Raw genomic sequence first — 17498 nt, 5'->3', positions numbered from 1 at the left:
TATCTCCAGTGACCAGCTGCAACTTCTGTTCAACATGCCCCTAATGACCCTATGCTCACATCTATGTATGGTGAATTCCTTAGTCAGACAAGGTCAGTCCTTCCTGTAGCCCATGTGCTGATCCCCAAGGGAAGAATATCAGCTTTTTCTACAAACACTTCTCCTTAGGCCAGATAGCAAAGTACTCAGCTTCCTGTCCTTAGTTCTTTCCTGGTGTGAAATGGGATCATTTATAATGCCTGTGGTTGAATGCTTTAATTTCTCTGGATTCTCCTCCTTGGTTCTAATGGCAGAGTGACTAAGAGACATTTGTAGTTGGGTAGGGCTGGTTTAAAATGGCAATTTTGCCTTCTTGTGTATTACAGGATTGTACAAAATAAAGGATGCCAGCACTTGATAAATACTCAGTAGAAGACAGTTAATATTTAGGACTGCATATCCTATGAAAGTTTTTCGCTTTGAAGCCACCTTTGATTTTAAAAGGTTAGAAATATCACAAGATTCAAATTTGTATCACTCTTCTAATTGCTCATATTGAGCCAAAAATGTTTCTCTCTAACTTTAGCTTCTAGGTTAAGACTGTCTTTAGGGATATGTATGTATACACAATACAAACAAGTTCATTTCCCCAATGATAACATTCCTAAAAAGAGCGTAGCAGATAATTTATGTGATAAGACTGTCAACTGGTCTTTGAAAGTCAGTAGAATACACTGTGCTTTCTGTGCCCCTGATGAAGCAATTGCTTCTGTGCTCTGAGCTCTGGATGTCTTTGGTCCTCAGCCTGAGATGATGGGGATGCGAAGACTCAGCTAGCTCCCTTTCTGCCTGATTGCACTTACCAGACTTAACCAGTAGGGGGAGAGTGAACCAGAAGGATAAAACCTTTGCTTTGTGCTTCTGCAAGTTTCTGGTTCACTTTTGTCATCCAACAGCTACGAGGTACTTGAAGTACCTTAAGTCCTGGAAGGCATTATCACCTTCCCTGCCTTCGGTTTGTTGGCTGAACTCTACACCAACTAGTAATGTTTCAGCACCAGGATCACTTTGTGCACTGCATTGCATCGTGCTCTTGGCTTACGCCGTCTTATTCAGTTACCCAAATAAACCTGCAAGTCAGATGTTCTCTTCAAATTACCATAAGGACACGGGGTCAGAAGGAGGAAAGCTTGGCTCCCCGGCACTCAGCTAGTTGAATGAGAGCTGACCATGAAACTGGGGTTGGCTGGGCCTCACAGCCTGAACATTTTTGGTTTCTCAGCTCTATCCCTCCTAGCTCTCTTTCCTGTTCCACGATACCACTCATTCCCTGAGTAGTTGAATTCATCATCAGAAAGGTTTTTTAAACCAGATTGGGCAGTTCTACCTTAGAAAGGATATATCTTTATTATGTTCTTTGTTGGGCTGGAGCGATAGCATAGCGGTATGGCGTTTGCCTTGCAAGCAGCCAGCCCAACCGAGCCGGGTTTCCCCCACCCCTCTCGGAGAGCCCAGAAAGCTACTGAGAGTGTCTTGCCCGCATGGCAAAGCCTGGCAAGCTCCCCGTGATGTATTCGATATGCCAAACACAGTAACGACAAGTCTCATGATGGAGACGTTACTGGGCCCGCTCGAGCAAATCGATGAACAACGGGAGGACTGTGACCGTGATGTTCTTTGTTTACATTGCCTTCACACCAGCCAGAAGTTGTATGCTTGCCTCTGCCTTCTCAGACGCACTAGACTTGGTCTCTGTTCTGTTTGCAATGCCCCTTGCATTAATCATGCCCCAGACTGGACTGCACACACCTCTGGAATAATGAGCTACCTACTTCCTGCCAAAATGAGTCACATCATGGGCCACTATGGAAACTTATCTATGCCTGGCTCTCTCCTCATCTTGTTCCTCCCCTTCCCTTTTTCATCTCCTGTGATCTGTCTTGCTCACTGTAATTGGAACATTTCCCCCTGTATTTAAGTTCTGTAGTGTCTTTGGGACTCGCTGATGTATCCAAAGGCTTAAACAAGGCCTGTCAAGGACATTTATTGCTTTCTAGAATGGGCAGTTAAATGTAGGTTACAAGCAGCTCTGGATTCATGTGGGCAGAAATAGAAATGTTCTTTTGGAAAACAAAAAAGGAAGGAAGGAATGTGGGAAGAAAGGAAGGGAGAGAGGAAGGAGAGAGGGAGGGAGGGAGGCAGGGAGGGAGGGAGGGAGGGAGGGAGGAAACCTCTGACCATATCAAATGAGGTTTTAGAGAAGAAACTATCTCTGGCCTGATCATATGACAAACAATACACAAGAGATAGTATGGTTTGGTCTAGGGATTGTCTGTGACTTGAGAAAGACTTCCCAAAAGGGAATGTGATACGATTTGTACTAAATAAATCAAATATCTCTTTTCCCTGACCCTGAGAGATAAATCTAGGACCATCAGCAACTCAAACCTGCCCATCTCTTCACTGAAAAATTATGCTTCTTCAAATTGATTCTGTACATATATTGTCACTGAAGAATAATTTGGGGTATGTTCATATTTCTATGTCACCAGAAATCTGCAGGCAAACTGTCCAGGGCTAGAGTCTTCAAATCCTGGGCTCCTACATTTCAGTATTGTCATCATTAATTTGTCGATTTACTGCCTCTAGGTAGCAAAATGAATATTGTGGTTCTAAGTATCATGTTCTTAGAAGTGAGGAAGTATTCTCAAGACATGGGTTATGTTTTTTCCTTATTTCATGTCAAACACATACATTCCCATAGATTCATAGAAGATATTTGTCTTTGTCTCATTGACTACAGCTATGACTTTCTTTTTTTTTCCTTAAATGTTTATTAGTGAAACACCATGAGGTACAGTTGTAGACTTACAAATTTTTGTGCTTGGATTTCAGTTATACAATGATCGAATACCCGTCCCCCCACCAGTGCCCATTGTCCACCACCACCAGTCCCAGTATCCCTCCCACCCTCCTTCCCCCATCCCCCATCCCACCCTACCACTATGGCAGGGCATTCCCTTTTGTTATCTCTCTCCTTTTGAGTGCTGTGGTTTGCAAAAAAGATATTGAGTGGAAATCTTGTTCGGTCCATAGTCTACTTTCAACATGCATCTCCCATCCTGGGAGGATCCTCCAAACACCCTTTATTTGGTGCCCTTCTCTATCTGAGCTGCCTTTTCCCCTAGCATGTGCGGCTGGCCTCCAAGCCATGGAGTGAAACTCCTGATACTTATCTCGGCTATTTTTGGGTGTTAGTCTCCTATTTTGTTACTTTATGTTCCCCAGATGAATGCAGTCTTTCTATGTATATCCCTCTCTTTCTGACTCATTTCACTTAAAGCATGATACTTTCCATGTAGTACCACTTGTATGTAAATTTCATGACTTCATCCTTTCTGACAGCTACATAGTATTCCATTGTGTAGATGTACCAAGCTTCTTTAACCAGTCATCTCTTCTTGGGTACTCAGGTTTTTTCCAGATAGAGCTATGACTTTCTTCACTTCTGGTTTTACCTGCAAAGGAGTTGAAATATGCATGGTTCTCCTGTATTCTCAAATAGAGGTGATAAAGGAAAATAGTGATGTAAAAGATGCCTATTGGATCGGCAAACAAACTATTGTATTTGCTTGATTGTATCACAATAAAATAAAAGCCATAGAAGACTAAACTACATAGACAAAGCTAGTCTTATCTCACAGTAGAAAAGAAGGAAGTTAGTATTCTTGCTCACACTGTGTGCCAGATTTTGTGAGAAGCAGCACGCCTGCAGACTTTAATATCACAGTTACCTCCGCTGTGTAGTTCAGAAAACTAAGCTTTCAGCAGAATTTGATGTGTAGCTGAATTTGAGATCAGATTTGAATCCAGATCTGTCTGATTTAGAAGACTAATTTTCCTAGTATTGTTATTTATTGATACAAGATTACTTGAGGAAGTTGAGACCAGACTAGTTTCCAAGCATCAGTTTCGAAGGTGCCTGACTAAGTGGTAGCACTTTTATTGAATTGATATTTTTAGTTACCTGTAGAAAAATATAAATCAGAATCAATATTTTATAAACCTGATGAATTTTTTTTAAATAAGCAAAGGTAAATATTCAGGTCCTTACAGTGTGATGACAGTTAAAAAGGAAAACTGACCTGGGCGTCACAAAACTCAGCTCTTTCCAAAACCTAGTGCTGAGTTTCTCTGTGATCCAAAATAAGTCAGTTTCCTTTAAGTCACCCCAGGGACTACTAGAAGTCCAAAAGCCCTGGGACTTGATGTCTGTTCCTTTGTCTCATGCATCTTTCTTTCTGCTTATTCATTCAAGAACATTTATCAGCCATCTGTTGTGAACTGGGCACTTATCTAGATTTGGGGGATTTTTTTTGTTTAGTTCTGTCTTGGTGTGGATTTTTTAGTTTTTGCCTTACTTTGGATTTTGGTACATGCATGTGCCACGGATCAAACCCCAGAGCCTCATACGCGTGAAGCTCATGTGCTCCAGCCGATCTCCATCCCCAGCTCTAGGACCTCAACATACACATTTCAATAAACAGAGTTCCCTGCCCTGGTGGATCCCATGTATTTGTTTCACGTGTTTGAGGTGATGTCGCAGGGAAAGAAAACATAAAGCCTATTAAGTTGGTGATGATGTGTGAGAAGGTCACTGGTTTCTTTAGGGGAGAGAGGCAGGAAGGGGAGGCGGGTCTGGTGGTGCTGGGGAGCAGCCGAGGTTCCAATGTACAGGATGACCTGGACTGCGCCCCTGGTCGAAAAGCCAGCCACAGAGGAAGAGTCAGAGCAAAATCCCAAAGTCGACATTTGCTGGGATTCCTGAGCATTTTCTTCTCCCATTTGAAGACTGACCTGGGACCTTCTTACCCCTTTATTAAAAAAACAACAAAAAGTCTTTCAAATCTGCTCAAGCTTTCTAGACTTGAATTAATCTAAATGTGACTCTGGAGGTTGATAATTAGGGAGTCAGAGCCTGACCACCACATTTATATATCTTCTTTATTTTAAACTACACAAACGCTTGATTCTCAGGGATGTTGGGGACATAGTGACAGAATTATCAAGGTCTGGATATAGTTCAAATGTTTTATTAAAATAGCACAATCCACCATTTTCAGATTCTCCTAGCTGTGTTTCCTGTGTAATGCTTCCTGAACAGTGACTCAGTATTTTCGTCATGTTCTCAGATGATTGTTTGTGTCAATTAACCATAAAGCCCCAGGTACAGAGAACTATATTTCCATCTTTACCAGTAACTGCTCCTGAGTCAGCCTATAATAGATGATCTGTGTCTTCACCATGAACCATAGCAGGAACCTCACTAAGCAAGACAAAGCCTGCCGAAAGACTCAGTTACTTACTGAGCTAGACGAACCGAGTGGAGTGTGTGTGTGTGTGTGTGTGTGTGTGTGTGTGTGTGTGTGTGTGTAATTAATACTACTTTGAATACATCTTGGGCTAGAGCGTTAGTACAACAGCAGTTTGCCATGTGCTTTTCTGACCCGGGTTCCATCTCCAGCATCCCATACGGTCCCCTGAGCACTGCCAGGAATAATTCCTGAGTGCAGAGCCAGGAGTAATTAACCCTTGTGCATCGCTGGATGTGACCCAAAAAGCCAAAAAAAAAAATACAATTTCAATTCTAACAGTGAAAAAAAGATAAATTACTTCTTGAATTGTTTTCTGTCTGGAATATGAGGATGGGGTATTTTACAGATGCATTGTTATCCCTAGTTGAATCAAGAGAATAAAGAGTTTATAAAATTAATAAAAATACATTGATGGGTCCATCTCTTAAAGAATAGGCTGAAAGTCCCCAGTGTAATTAGCATGTTTCAAAGCCCTGGATATAAGGTAGATTTCACTTTAAGGAAATGGGCTGGAGTGATAGCACAGTGGTAGGGCGTTTTCCTTGCACACAGCCGCCCAGCTGAGCCAGGTTCCATTCCTCCGCCCCTCTCAGGAGCCCACAAGCTACCCAGAGTATCTCGCCCGCACGGCAAAGCCTGGCAAGCTATTCGATATGCCAAACACAGTAACAATTGTCAAAATGGAGACGTTACTGGGCCAGCTAGAACAAATCGATGAACAATGGGAGGACAGTGACAGTGACAGTGACTTCAACCAATGAACTACACTTCTATCCTGGTCAATTTACAAGGGTAGATTTCAGTGTCACACTTATCTTTCACTTTAAGGAAGATACTAAGGTGCCAGGACACTTTATTTAGCCTCCTTTTAAATACTGAACAGATCTGGCTACCACTCAAGGGACATGAGAGGGTTGATTTGAGAGAACATTTCAACATAGATCAGTGAATGATACTAATAAAAAGATCCCCTGACCTTTCTCCACTGCTTAGGTTAAACCACATGAAATTGTTGATTGTTTAATTAATAACAATGGTTTATATTTATAAATGTTAATCTTTTATGTAATTCAGCCATTCTACTCCTAGGTATTTGATTTGAAATACCTAGGAAGAAATAAAAACACATGGGACTTGCATGGGGATTTTTGTAGCAGTTTGATTATAACCTACACTTGAAAGAATCTAAATGCCTATCAACAAGTGAATGAGTAAACAGTTTATGTGTATGATATATCTATACATTAGATCATTGAGGGGACCAGAGCCATACTACAGCAGGTAGGGCCTGCCTTGCATGCAGCCGACCCGGGTTCAATCCTTGGCATCCCATATTGTCTCCCAGCACTGCCAGGAGTAATTCCTGAGTGCAGAGCCAGGAGTAAGCTCTGAGCATTGCCGGGTGTGACCCAAAACAAACAAACAAACAAAAATAGATCATTGCATGTAGTGTGGATGAATCTTAAACACATTCACAATCAGGATCACGATGATCACGATGATCATGTTGTTCGTCGATTACCTCGAGGAGGCCCCAGTAACATCTCCTCCGTCCTAGCCCTGAGATTCTAAAAAGTGCCATATTTTAGGCTCTTCCGGGGTTAGGAGAATGAGACCCATCATTGTTACTGGTATTTGGCATATTGGGTACGCCACGGGGAGTTTGCCAGACTCTGCCGTGTGAACAGGTTACATTCGGTAGCCTGCCAGGTTGTCCAAAGTAAGAATGAGATAATAAGATGTCTGCTTCTGGGAGCTGGGTTTTATAGTCTCTGGGTCTTAGCCATTGATGGGATTACACAGCGCGGGGTGTGGGGGTGGGGGGAGTTTGTGGGTGTGACCCCTGCCTACTGGAAGATGGAGGATATGCATGCCTTTGTTCCTCTGCCGGTACCCCAGTACCTTCATGCGTGTGGAGAGTGGTCTCAACGTGGTTGTGGCTGGTTCTAGAGGTCTTCGGCTGCCAGAGCTCTGCTCGGGGTGGGGAGGGAAACTCAACCCGCCCCCCTCCAAGGGGCCCCTCTTGGCCGTTGATGGGAACAGAGGCATGCAAATCCGGGGGCTGAGATCTCCAAGCCTGCTCGGATTACGGCTGAGCATCCTCCACCCAGATCCTCCATCTTCCAAACACATTATGCTAAATGAAAAAACATGGATATTTCATTTATCTAAAACTTTATAATGTGCAAACATGTTCACAGTGAGAAAGGTAAATCATTGGTTGCTGTGGAATAGAACTGGGATTCGTGACAGCTCTGGCAGGAGTGCAGACTAATGAGAAATAAATGATCCTTGTGGAGGTGATGACATGTTTATGGTTTTGATTGTGGTCAAAATTTCGTGGATGTAAACACACCAATACTTATTAAATGGTACACTTAAAACAAGATTTATGAAAATGCATGGGAATTATGCCTCAGTGAGAGTGTTAAAATATTTTAATAGTCATATCACATAATTCTATGATAAATTTTAGCGAATTCTCCATTAACTTTATACTCACGCTTCATTTATTGGAAACTCCATGTGTGTGACAAAAAGTTTTGTCAGTGACAAGTGAACGAGGCTGTTTCTGCTTGGAGGCTCAGGCAGTAACACCAGTGCGGAGGTGCGAGTGGTTTTTCCACAGGAAGCTCTGAGGCAAGTGCCTTCTCCGAACCCGGTGACCCTTTGTGGCCTGCACTGACACATGGGTTTGCGCCTTTCTTCTCTTTCAGAGTGACCTGTGGTCTTTGGGAATCACCGCCATCGAGATGGCAGAAGGTGCTCCCCGTAAGTACCCGCCTCCACTGACTTGGTGGCTTGCTCGGCTCCGGGGGACTGGGAGGTCCTTGCCAGGAGCTGCACTTGTTTTTCTTCTGCTCTGCTGAGCCCTTGCCAGGTTCAATTTGGCATATTTAGAAAGCAGAGGCCTATTCAGTCACCCAGGAATGTATTCATTTCAGAGTAGCAGGACAATCTTATTTTTCTGAAGAAAACAAAATGGCAGCAAACGTTTGGGAGCCTGGTTTGCTTGATGAAGTAGGATGCTCCTTTATTCCCAGACTCCTCTTCATCTAACAGAGACCTAGAACAAACCTAGTAAGACTGTAAACCTTTAACAAGAATGAGGAGCCAGTTGTCTGCGCAACACTTGTGCACATCATAGCTTTTCCTCCTCATAAAATGTTGATTTAGAGGGCCAGGGCGACAGCACAGCACTTGCCTTGCATGTGGCCTACCCAAGTTAAGTCCTCGGCATCACATATGGTCCTCTGAGCCCAGCCAGGAATGATATCTGAAGGTAGAACAAAGAGTAAGTCCTGAGCGCTGCCAGGTGTGGCCCAAAACAAAACAAAATGAAACAAGAAAATATGGATTTGGGACTTTTTCATTTCCTTGCTGTCCTGGAGACCCTCTGAAATTCCAGGTGTCCTGAAGTATTGGCATTGTGAGGGTCTCTACCAAATAGGAGAATGTGCCTGCCACATTACACAGGAGGCTCAGTTAGTCAAGACTGCAGTGGCCCAAAGGTTGTGCTCCCAACAGCCTCTCGTGGCAGGAAAAGAAGGCAGATTCTTTCAGGAGACACAGGATGACTTTGTAGGCAACTTTCATTCAGGCAATCCCCTTAGCTGGGTGAAGCCAGCGTAGACCATGAGCTAGGTGAGCAGTCTTGCAGTCACTTCTACCTTCCTTGCTCCTTCACTCAGAGTTCGATTTGCAAAGCAATCTGATGCGAATCCCTCCCTTTCCTGACTCCGTCCCATTTCCTGCAAAAGTTTCCCACAGTGATCTACTCATGTTTGATACCACTTTGGTGACAGCTTCTCAGAGGCCTCATGCTTATGCTGCTTAGTTGCATGACAGGTCCTTATTTCATTACTTTTTTACCTTCAGCGTATTGCAGCTTTTTTTCTTACTCTAGAGATGGCAGAATTCCTCTGTAGAAGTCATTGATTTATGAAAAAAATCATCTGGAGATTGATTGGGAATGTTTATGGAGATAATACCTTTCATCCACAATGTTATTAAGTTTGTGAATCAGAAAAATAGAGTATTGCTCTCTTGATGACCAGACTTGATGAGTGATAGGTGAGACTAAAAACAAACTGCTGGGGGCTGGAGCAATAGCACAGTGGGTAGGGCTTTTGCCTTGCATGCAGCTGACCCGGGTTCGATTCCCAGCATCCCATATGGTTCCCTGAGCACCACCAGGAGTAATTCCTGAGTGTATGAGCCAGGAGTAGCCCCTGTGCATCGCTGGGTGTGACCCAAAAGCAAAAAAAATAAAAAATAAAAATAAATAAATAAATAAAAACTGCTACCCACAGAAGACTTTAGCTTTCAGGGAGCTAAATGTTCTTATTCCAGAAAAAGACACTCCCAGATATTTGAAAAGTCAACTGGTCAAATATTCTGATTAAAATATGAATACATGAGTGCTTTCAGAATAAACAGCATGTTAACAAGTTGAAATATTTCTGAAAATATTTTTGAAAATCTCTTGTCAGACTCCCTCTGTCTTAATCCTCTGGTCTTCCTGGGCCAAGTGAATGAAACAAAATAAAAACCTAAGAAAAGTTTGTCATGAAATCTAAACAGCCAGTCTCAGGATATTTTGAAATCTAGAGGGAATGTGTTCTGCTTCGTGCTTTAATTTTCCAACATCAGTGCAATTATATTAGCGGTATATTGATTGATCTTCAATGTGTAAATAATAGACTGTGAATTATCAAACATCTTTTGTTTTATGACTGAGTCTTTTACTAATTAAAAACAGTCTACTATTATTTGGATCCTCAGATGGTATCTACAACGAAACAATGTTGTAGGTCCTTTAACTTATTTTCAGTAAGGATAAAGGGAAGGTAAAAAGGTCAATTTTTTCTGTTCGAGATGTGCTGTATTTTCTCAATTCTCTCATAATTTGACCCCAGCTCTTTGACGTGCTTGCCAAAAGGCAGCTTTGTGATCTCCTGATACTTAATGCTGTTCTCGCTGGTCATGAGTGGACTTGAGGGCCACTTGGCAGCATTAGCAAGGATGGACTTGGCCGAGGTTAGACTTCCTAACAGAGTTGGTCCTTGTTTTGCTCTGCAGCTCTCTGTGACATGCATCCCATGCGCGCCCTCTTCCTTATCCCTCGGAACCCAGCACCTCGGCTGAAATCAAAGAAGTGGTGAGTTTGGCTTTCCATGCCTTATAGATCAAAGGGCAATAAGTTTTCTGCGATTCTGTTTTGTAAGTACTCAAATCCTTAGACTCTGCTGGCAAGATTAAACTAAGACATGCTAAGATTTGTCAAGTGATTTTCCATATGCTAAAAGTACATTTGAGTGGCTATTAACCCAGCAAGTCTTTATCTTCACACTTTTATGGTAAGGAGTTATTAGCCCACATGGGTAGTGAAATCCAAGTGATCACATGGAAGGTCTTTAATTTATCGCCCAAATAGTATTTTTCTTGTTAGTGCAGAAGATCTTGTAAGTGAAGGTGATAGTTAGAGTGTCAGTCCATTAGACTGGCTAATTTTTATTTTATTCTTTAAGACAGTAAATTCCTGAGGTATAAACACACACACACACACACACACACACACACACATGCATGCATGCACACATGCACATACACACCTCTAGTGGTAGTACATAGGATGACTTCACTGCACAATGCATGATCATTGGTAATGATTGTCTTTATTGTTGCTTTTTTCTTTATGGCAGTTACACTTGTACAATATCTGGGATAGTGACAATCAACTTATTCACATATTTTTTTTAAATGACTGACTAGTGACTTTTAGGATAGTGATATCAGAGTGTAGCACACATTGTATCAGCAAGTATAATTGAAAATGTGGAACCGTTGTGCTACTAATTCATTGAGACGTGGCCCTAGCTCGGCCTTTTTGTGCGTGTTGTTATCAGGGTCTTTTTTTCTCGTCATAACAAACCCCATTGCTTTCTCCTTCTCTGAGGCTCCGATGTCTCTTCCTAATGCATTCTGGAATTCTGCTTCTCCTCACACTGAGCCCAGCCCCTGCAGTGCCTGTGACCTATTCTTTCCTAGAAATATATTCTGAACCTCTAGAACATGAAGGCACAAGAAAGATTTGTCCCCTTTACATCCCACTTTGTGATCATGCCTTTGACTGAGCCGGATTGTAGGAGAAGAGTCTGTCCTCTGTCACCAGGAATGACAGACAATCCTGGTGGAACCAGAGGCAGACTTCTTGCACCCAGAGACAGAAAAGGAAACCATAGCCAAGTCACAGCAAGGAGAGACCTCAAGTTGCTATTGGTAACAAGCAACCCTGCTCCTCCTCCTCTCTCTGGAGGGTCACTGTGGTGTGAGGCGAACATTCTAGCCCCAGCAACAGCCTTCCATTGGGTCCCAGAACTGCACGTGACTAACAGCTGCTTCCTCCCATCTCCCTGGTACAGAGTCTGGGAGGGAACAGAGTGCTGGGGTCTGTGCTCTGGTTGCTGCAGCGGCACTGCTGGCTCTGGGTGAGATTTGGCTGCAGAGCCTCCCCTGGACCTTGCTTCCGGCTTCCTCCTCACCCTCCCTCTCCAGCTCAGACCAGGTGAGCACGCTGGCCATCCACAGGTGCTCTCGGAAGAGCAGGGCACTCGCATCTCTGACCTTTCTGGCAAAGGTAGAGCAGTCCTGCCTTGCTGCGTGGCTCCTGTTCCCTGGTAGAATATGAGATTGCCCTTCTGCCCTACTGGAAAGCTCGAAAGAGCCAGTCGGTCACCACATATGTCCCCTTTGCCTCCTGACCTGACTGGGCGGGCGCTATTCTTCCCAGTCTAGTTCAGCCTGTGGAAGTTTGATGGAATGGCCCCACCCTGAGCATCAGTGCTTACCCGCTCTCTTCCAAAAGGTCAACTCAGCACTTACCTTGTTGCAGGCAACGCTTTTCTCCCCAGGTCTTTATATAGGGACTACTTTTCTGTTTTTTTTTTTTCAAGAAGTGTTAAGAGAGCTCCTTTATTTCTATTTTTCCATTTTCTTAAGTTGAACCTCAGTGAAATACACAGTTACAAAGTTGTCCATGATTGAGTTTCAGTCATATAATGTTTCAACACCCATCCTTTCTCCAGTGTACATTTCCCATGACCAATGTCCCCACTTTCCCTCCACCAGCCTGTCTCTACGGCAGGTACCTTTCTTCTACTTTTTTCTTCTCCCCCTCTCCTCTCTCCTTCTCCCTCTCTCCCCCAACCCCTCTCTCTGTCTCTGTCTCTCTCTGTCTCTCTCTCTATCTATGTCTTTCTGTCTCTCTCTCTCTCTCTAATTTTGAGCATTATGCTTTGCAATACAGATACTGAAACGTTATCACATATATCCCTTTCCCTAGATTCAACACTCAGTTTTTGTCCAGAGTGATCATTTCATACTAGTGCTTCATAGTGATCATTTTCTTTTGTTTTAAACCTTTTGCCAGGAAAATTCACTTTAGTAATGCTGGAGAGAGCTTCTCTGACACATGAAAGACAGGGGCCAGGGTACTAAGTCTCCCCTATGAATTCAGGCGCCCACGTGATTGAGGGTCCTCAGCCTGTGCTGCCGGACAGAGAGAAGCAAAAGGATTGCACTCTCAAAGAAGAGCTTTTCTTAAAGAGAAGTCCTGTTAAAATCCTAATTCTCGGGGCCAGAGCAATAGCACAGTGGGTCGCACACTTGCTTTGCACATAACCAACCTGGGTTTGAGCTAGGAGTGGTCCCTGAGAACAAAGCCAGAAGTAAGCCCTGACTACCACCAGATATGACCCCCAAACAAAAACAAAATGAAGCAAAAATAAAGCATACCCTTCCTCACATGTGTACCAGTCATGGTGCATGTGGCATAGCTCCCAATTCTCTATCATTCAAGAACTCCAGTTCTCAAGTGAAAAGATTTAGACTCTTCAGAGTGATTTGTCTTGATCATATCCACCATGATTTGAAGTAGTCTAGAGTTTGCTTATTTTGTTTAGATATGACCCTAGAGTTTGGAAAGAAATTCAACGTTAATTTTTTTTCCATATTATTATTACTAAGGTCTGGAACGATAGCACAGTGGGTAGGGCATTTGCCTTGCACGCGGACAACCTGGCTGACCCAAGTTTGATTCCTCCACCCCTCTTGGAGAGCCCAGCATGCTACCAAGAGTATCCCGTCCGCACTGCAAAGCTTGACAAGCTACCCATGACATATTAGATATGCCAAATACAGTAACAACAAGTCTCACAATGGAGACATTACTGGGCCCACTCGAGCAAATCAATGAGCAACGGAAGGACGGTGCGACAGTGCTACAGGGCTGTTATTACTAACACCATTATTTGTTTTGGGGGTCAAGAATAGAGGTGAGGAGGCCCTCCTGGCAATGCACAGGTTGAAGCCGGGCCCACCAGATCATGTGCTCTCACCCACTGAATCGGCTCTTCGGCCGTGACTTTCATTTGTTAAGAAGGAAGGGCCACCCCAGAAATCCAAAAATGTGTTTTATATCCATTTATTCACCACTCAAGTGTTATCAGATGAAGTGCAGTGTTCTCAGTGTCTATACCAGCATGATATCCAAAGGAGCACCATGTGGCAGCCTCGAAATATTCATTGTAAGTGTTCATTCAGTTAGGGATCATTTCTCACTAACAATGGAAATGTCCAGGGCATACAAGATTTGTGGATATTGTAGATTCACTAATTTTTATATGTGTATAAATTTAATATAGGGAAGGAGAGCTCAATAAACCGAGCTCAACAGACTCAATAGACTGCCTCGTCTATGTAGGAGGAGCAGGTCCCAGTCCTGGCCGTGGGTGACCTTGGCACTGGGTCCAAGTCCTGGCACTGGGTGGTCTCCCAGCACCACTGGGAGCAACCCCCAAGCACAGGTCCAGGTGTAGCCCTTTTAAGTAATACTTCATTTGGCCCAAACCTCTCCCCAAATAATGACAGACAGATAGAAACAAAACACCTTTAAATTTAATCACAACTCTGCCAAACAGATGTTTTGTGTCCTCATCTGGTTGATGAAAGATTGAGGGTCAGGTGTGGAGAACCCCTTGCCCAGAGCTGTATAATCTCAATTTTTCTGGTTTGATTTGTAACCCACGCATTTTCTCTGGCACCATTTAGTCTCTTTAGTTCGAGGTGAAAATGAGAGAGAATGAGTTATGGTTGTCTCGTAGGTAAATTTTTACCCCGTACCTTCACATTTGGGGCAGAGGACAGCATCACTGCTCTTTGTCCCTTTCCTCCTGGGAGGAAGAATAAAATACATGTATAGGATCCTGGTCCATTTTCTCCAGTGTGAGTAATGCCTCTCAACGCCTCAGTGTGGCAGGCATGTGTCAGGGCTCCATACCACACCTGTCGTCCAGCTGGTTGATAACTATGTCCCAGGAAGACTGTAGCTTCATTGAAGCATAGGTAAACAAGGATGCTCTTGCCCTATAACTCCATGTCCCAACAGCAAATAAACAGTGAGTTGGGATCCCAGTTGCTCTCTTGTTTGCATCTGAATGGATGTCTCGCCTGGATGAACCATCACCCACAGATCCCAACCCAACAATCCTGGTTGTTGTTGGTTGTCAAGCACATTTGTCTTAAGTAGTAGGAGAGGAGCCAGAGAGAGTCGAGTGGGTGAGGTGCATGCTTTGCACACAGCTGACCCAAATTCGATCCCTAGCACCACATATGGTCTTCTGAGCACTACCAGGAGTGATCCCCTAATACAGAACTAGGAGTAAGTCCCTGAGCGCAACAGGTGTGACCCCAAAACAAAAATGAACCAACAAGAAAGGAAATAGGAAAGCTCTTTTGTGTGTCTTGTGTTCTAAGTAAAATAATGATATTAGAAAGAAAGTATCATAAAATATTTCAAATAAACTTAAATTTTCCAGTAGTAGTTGCACAACTTTGGACTTTGTTAAATTCACACCAAAATAGCGATGCTGCCTTTTTAAATTTAATAATCCCCATGGCGTATTCGATATGCCAAAAAGAGTAACAATAATGGATCTCATTCCCCTGACCCTGAAAGAGCCTCTAATATGGCACCATTGGGAAGGATGAGTAAGCAGAGGCTGTTAAAATCTCAGGGCTGGGATGAATGGAGACGTTTTTGGTGCCCGCTCGAGCAAATTGATGAACAATGGGATGACAGTGATACAGTGATTGGAGATAAAAGTACACTTCACTCTTCCTCCTACTATATTCAGTCCAAATTTAGGTGAAATGATTCTCCAAAATAACACAGTGCAGTAAGTCCTCACTTAGTATTGGCAGTAAATCATGAACAGTGCTGCTTAAACAAAACAACTGACTATAGAAGAAGATAATTAGGTAATATCATCATGGTCTACATTGACTGAGATGGGGTTTTCCTTGTCAAAGTTATTAAGAATGACTTTGAATGTAGGGATTTCCTTCAAAAACATGTTGTGCACAGCAGAAATAGGGAACATGCATTCAGATTTCCACACCCAGCTATAATGACAGGGATGCCTGGTTGTAAGCCTGATTCTTGACAGAAGTTGCTGGAACATTACCATCATAGTAATAGCAATAATAGCAACAATTACAGTGATAACACAGCTTTCATCAACCAACATGCAATGCTCTACATGCTTTACATAGATCAGTCCATTTAATTATAAGGACAAAATTTTAGTACTTATAATGATAATAATATCTTTATTTGCATCCAGGGAAACTGAGGCACAGAGAAATTAAGTAATTTGCCTGACGTCAACAATTCGAAAATGTTGAAGATTAGATTGCATTTCAAGAGTCTGATAAGTACCAAAAACTTTTAGCCCAGCGGATTCTAATGATTAATGTAGCCGTGTAGCACTGTCCTCCCATTGTTCATCGATTTGCTTGAGCGGGCACCAGTAACATCTCCATTGTGAGACCTGTTGTTACTGTTTTTGGCATATTGAATACATCATGGGGAGCTTGCCAGGCTCTGTTGTTAGGGCGGGATACTCTCGGTAGCTTGCTGGGCTCTCCGAGAGGGATGGAGGAATCGAACCCAGGTCAACCACGCGCAAATCAAATGCCCTACCCTCTGTGCTATCGCTCCAGCCCTAATGATTAGTATAATTAATTAATTACAGCTGTTTTTTAAGTCTTATCACACAATTTAATCTGTAAGCAGGAAGTATCTGGAAGAAAAAGTATTGAGTTATCTAGTATTAGTACTCCTGCCTGCCACAGACTCCAAGCACCAATCCTGAACACTTACCTCTCTGTGCCAACCCTGAGGAAATTTGTATTATTAATCTTAGACAATGTTTTCGAGAAAAAGATTTAAGTTATTGGCAGCAGAAATTTAAGCAATAAAATTTTACAAAAGTATCATAAACCCATTAGACCACTCAGCAAATTGTCAGGTGGTGTTCAACATGGGTGAGATACTTTTATTTTTGATGAATATAATCAAGTCTATTGATTTGGGGGTGACACTATCCAACATAAGAGACAACAAATTTTCTTTTAAAGACTTATTTCAAGTACACATTTTTCCTTTAAAAGTACCATTTGGGGGCTGGAGCGATAGCACAGCAAGCAGGGCGTTTGCCTTCCATGTAGCCAACCTGGGTTGGATTCCCAGCATCCCATATGGTATCCCAAGCACTGCTAGGAGTAATTCCTGAGTGAAGAGTCAGGAGTAACCCCTGAGCATTGCCGGGTGTGACCCAAAAACCATAAATAAATAAATAAATAAATAAATGTACCATTTGGCAGGCACTGAGCATGGTTGGGGAAATGGTGTCCTGGTGGAGGGAAGGCCACTCTGGTGGTGGGATTGGTGTTAGAACATCGAATGCCCGCAGCAACTGTATTATGAGCAACTTTGTAAGCTACAGCGTTTAAGGGGAAAGAGAGAGCGTACCACTTGAAGGGACTGGGGATATCATACAAAAGTTATGCCACTCACCTTGCATTGTGCAAGCAGACAGTCCCAGTTTGATCCCCCTTGCTTCTGAACCCACCAGAAGTGAATCCTGAGCACAGCCAGTGTGGTCCAAAACAAAAACAAAAGCAAAAAATATTGAGTAGCCTTTGAAGAAAATGTAGAATTCAACACTACCTCTGGAGTACTGTTTGCTTGGGCCTGTCCTTTCAGTTCTGAGTTATCCTCCCCAGTGTCTCCTGGGAAAT

The 17498-nt window shown here is 43.0% G+C and overlaps 1 protein-coding gene across 4 annotated transcripts in view; it reads left to right on the top strand.

The window, feature by feature from the left end:
• TNIK (TRAF2 and NCK interacting kinase) overlaps positions 1 to 17498 on the top strand; it is a 478684-nt gene that overhangs the window by 325148 nt on the left and 136038 nt on the right. For all 4 annotated transcript variants that reach the window (XM_056110725.1, XM_056110723.1, XM_056110724.1 and 1 more), the window contains exons 8-9: positions 8072 to 8126; positions 10437 to 10515. In XM_056110725.1, coding sequence (XP_055966700.1) covers positions 8072 to 8126; positions 10437 to 10515 — 134 coding nt within the window. The remainder of the gene's footprint in view (positions 1 to 8071; positions 8127 to 10436; positions 10516 to 17498) is intronic.

This window comes from Sorex fumeus, unplaced genomic scaffold (genome assembly GCF_029834395.1).
Source record: "Sorex fumeus unplaced genomic scaffold, SorFum_2.1 ptg000010l, whole genome shotgun sequence".
Classification (NCBI taxonomy): Eukaryota; Metazoa; Chordata; class Mammalia; order Eulipotyphla; family Soricidae; genus Sorex; species Sorex fumeus.
This window is presented reverse-complemented; position numbering and strand designations above follow the sequence as displayed.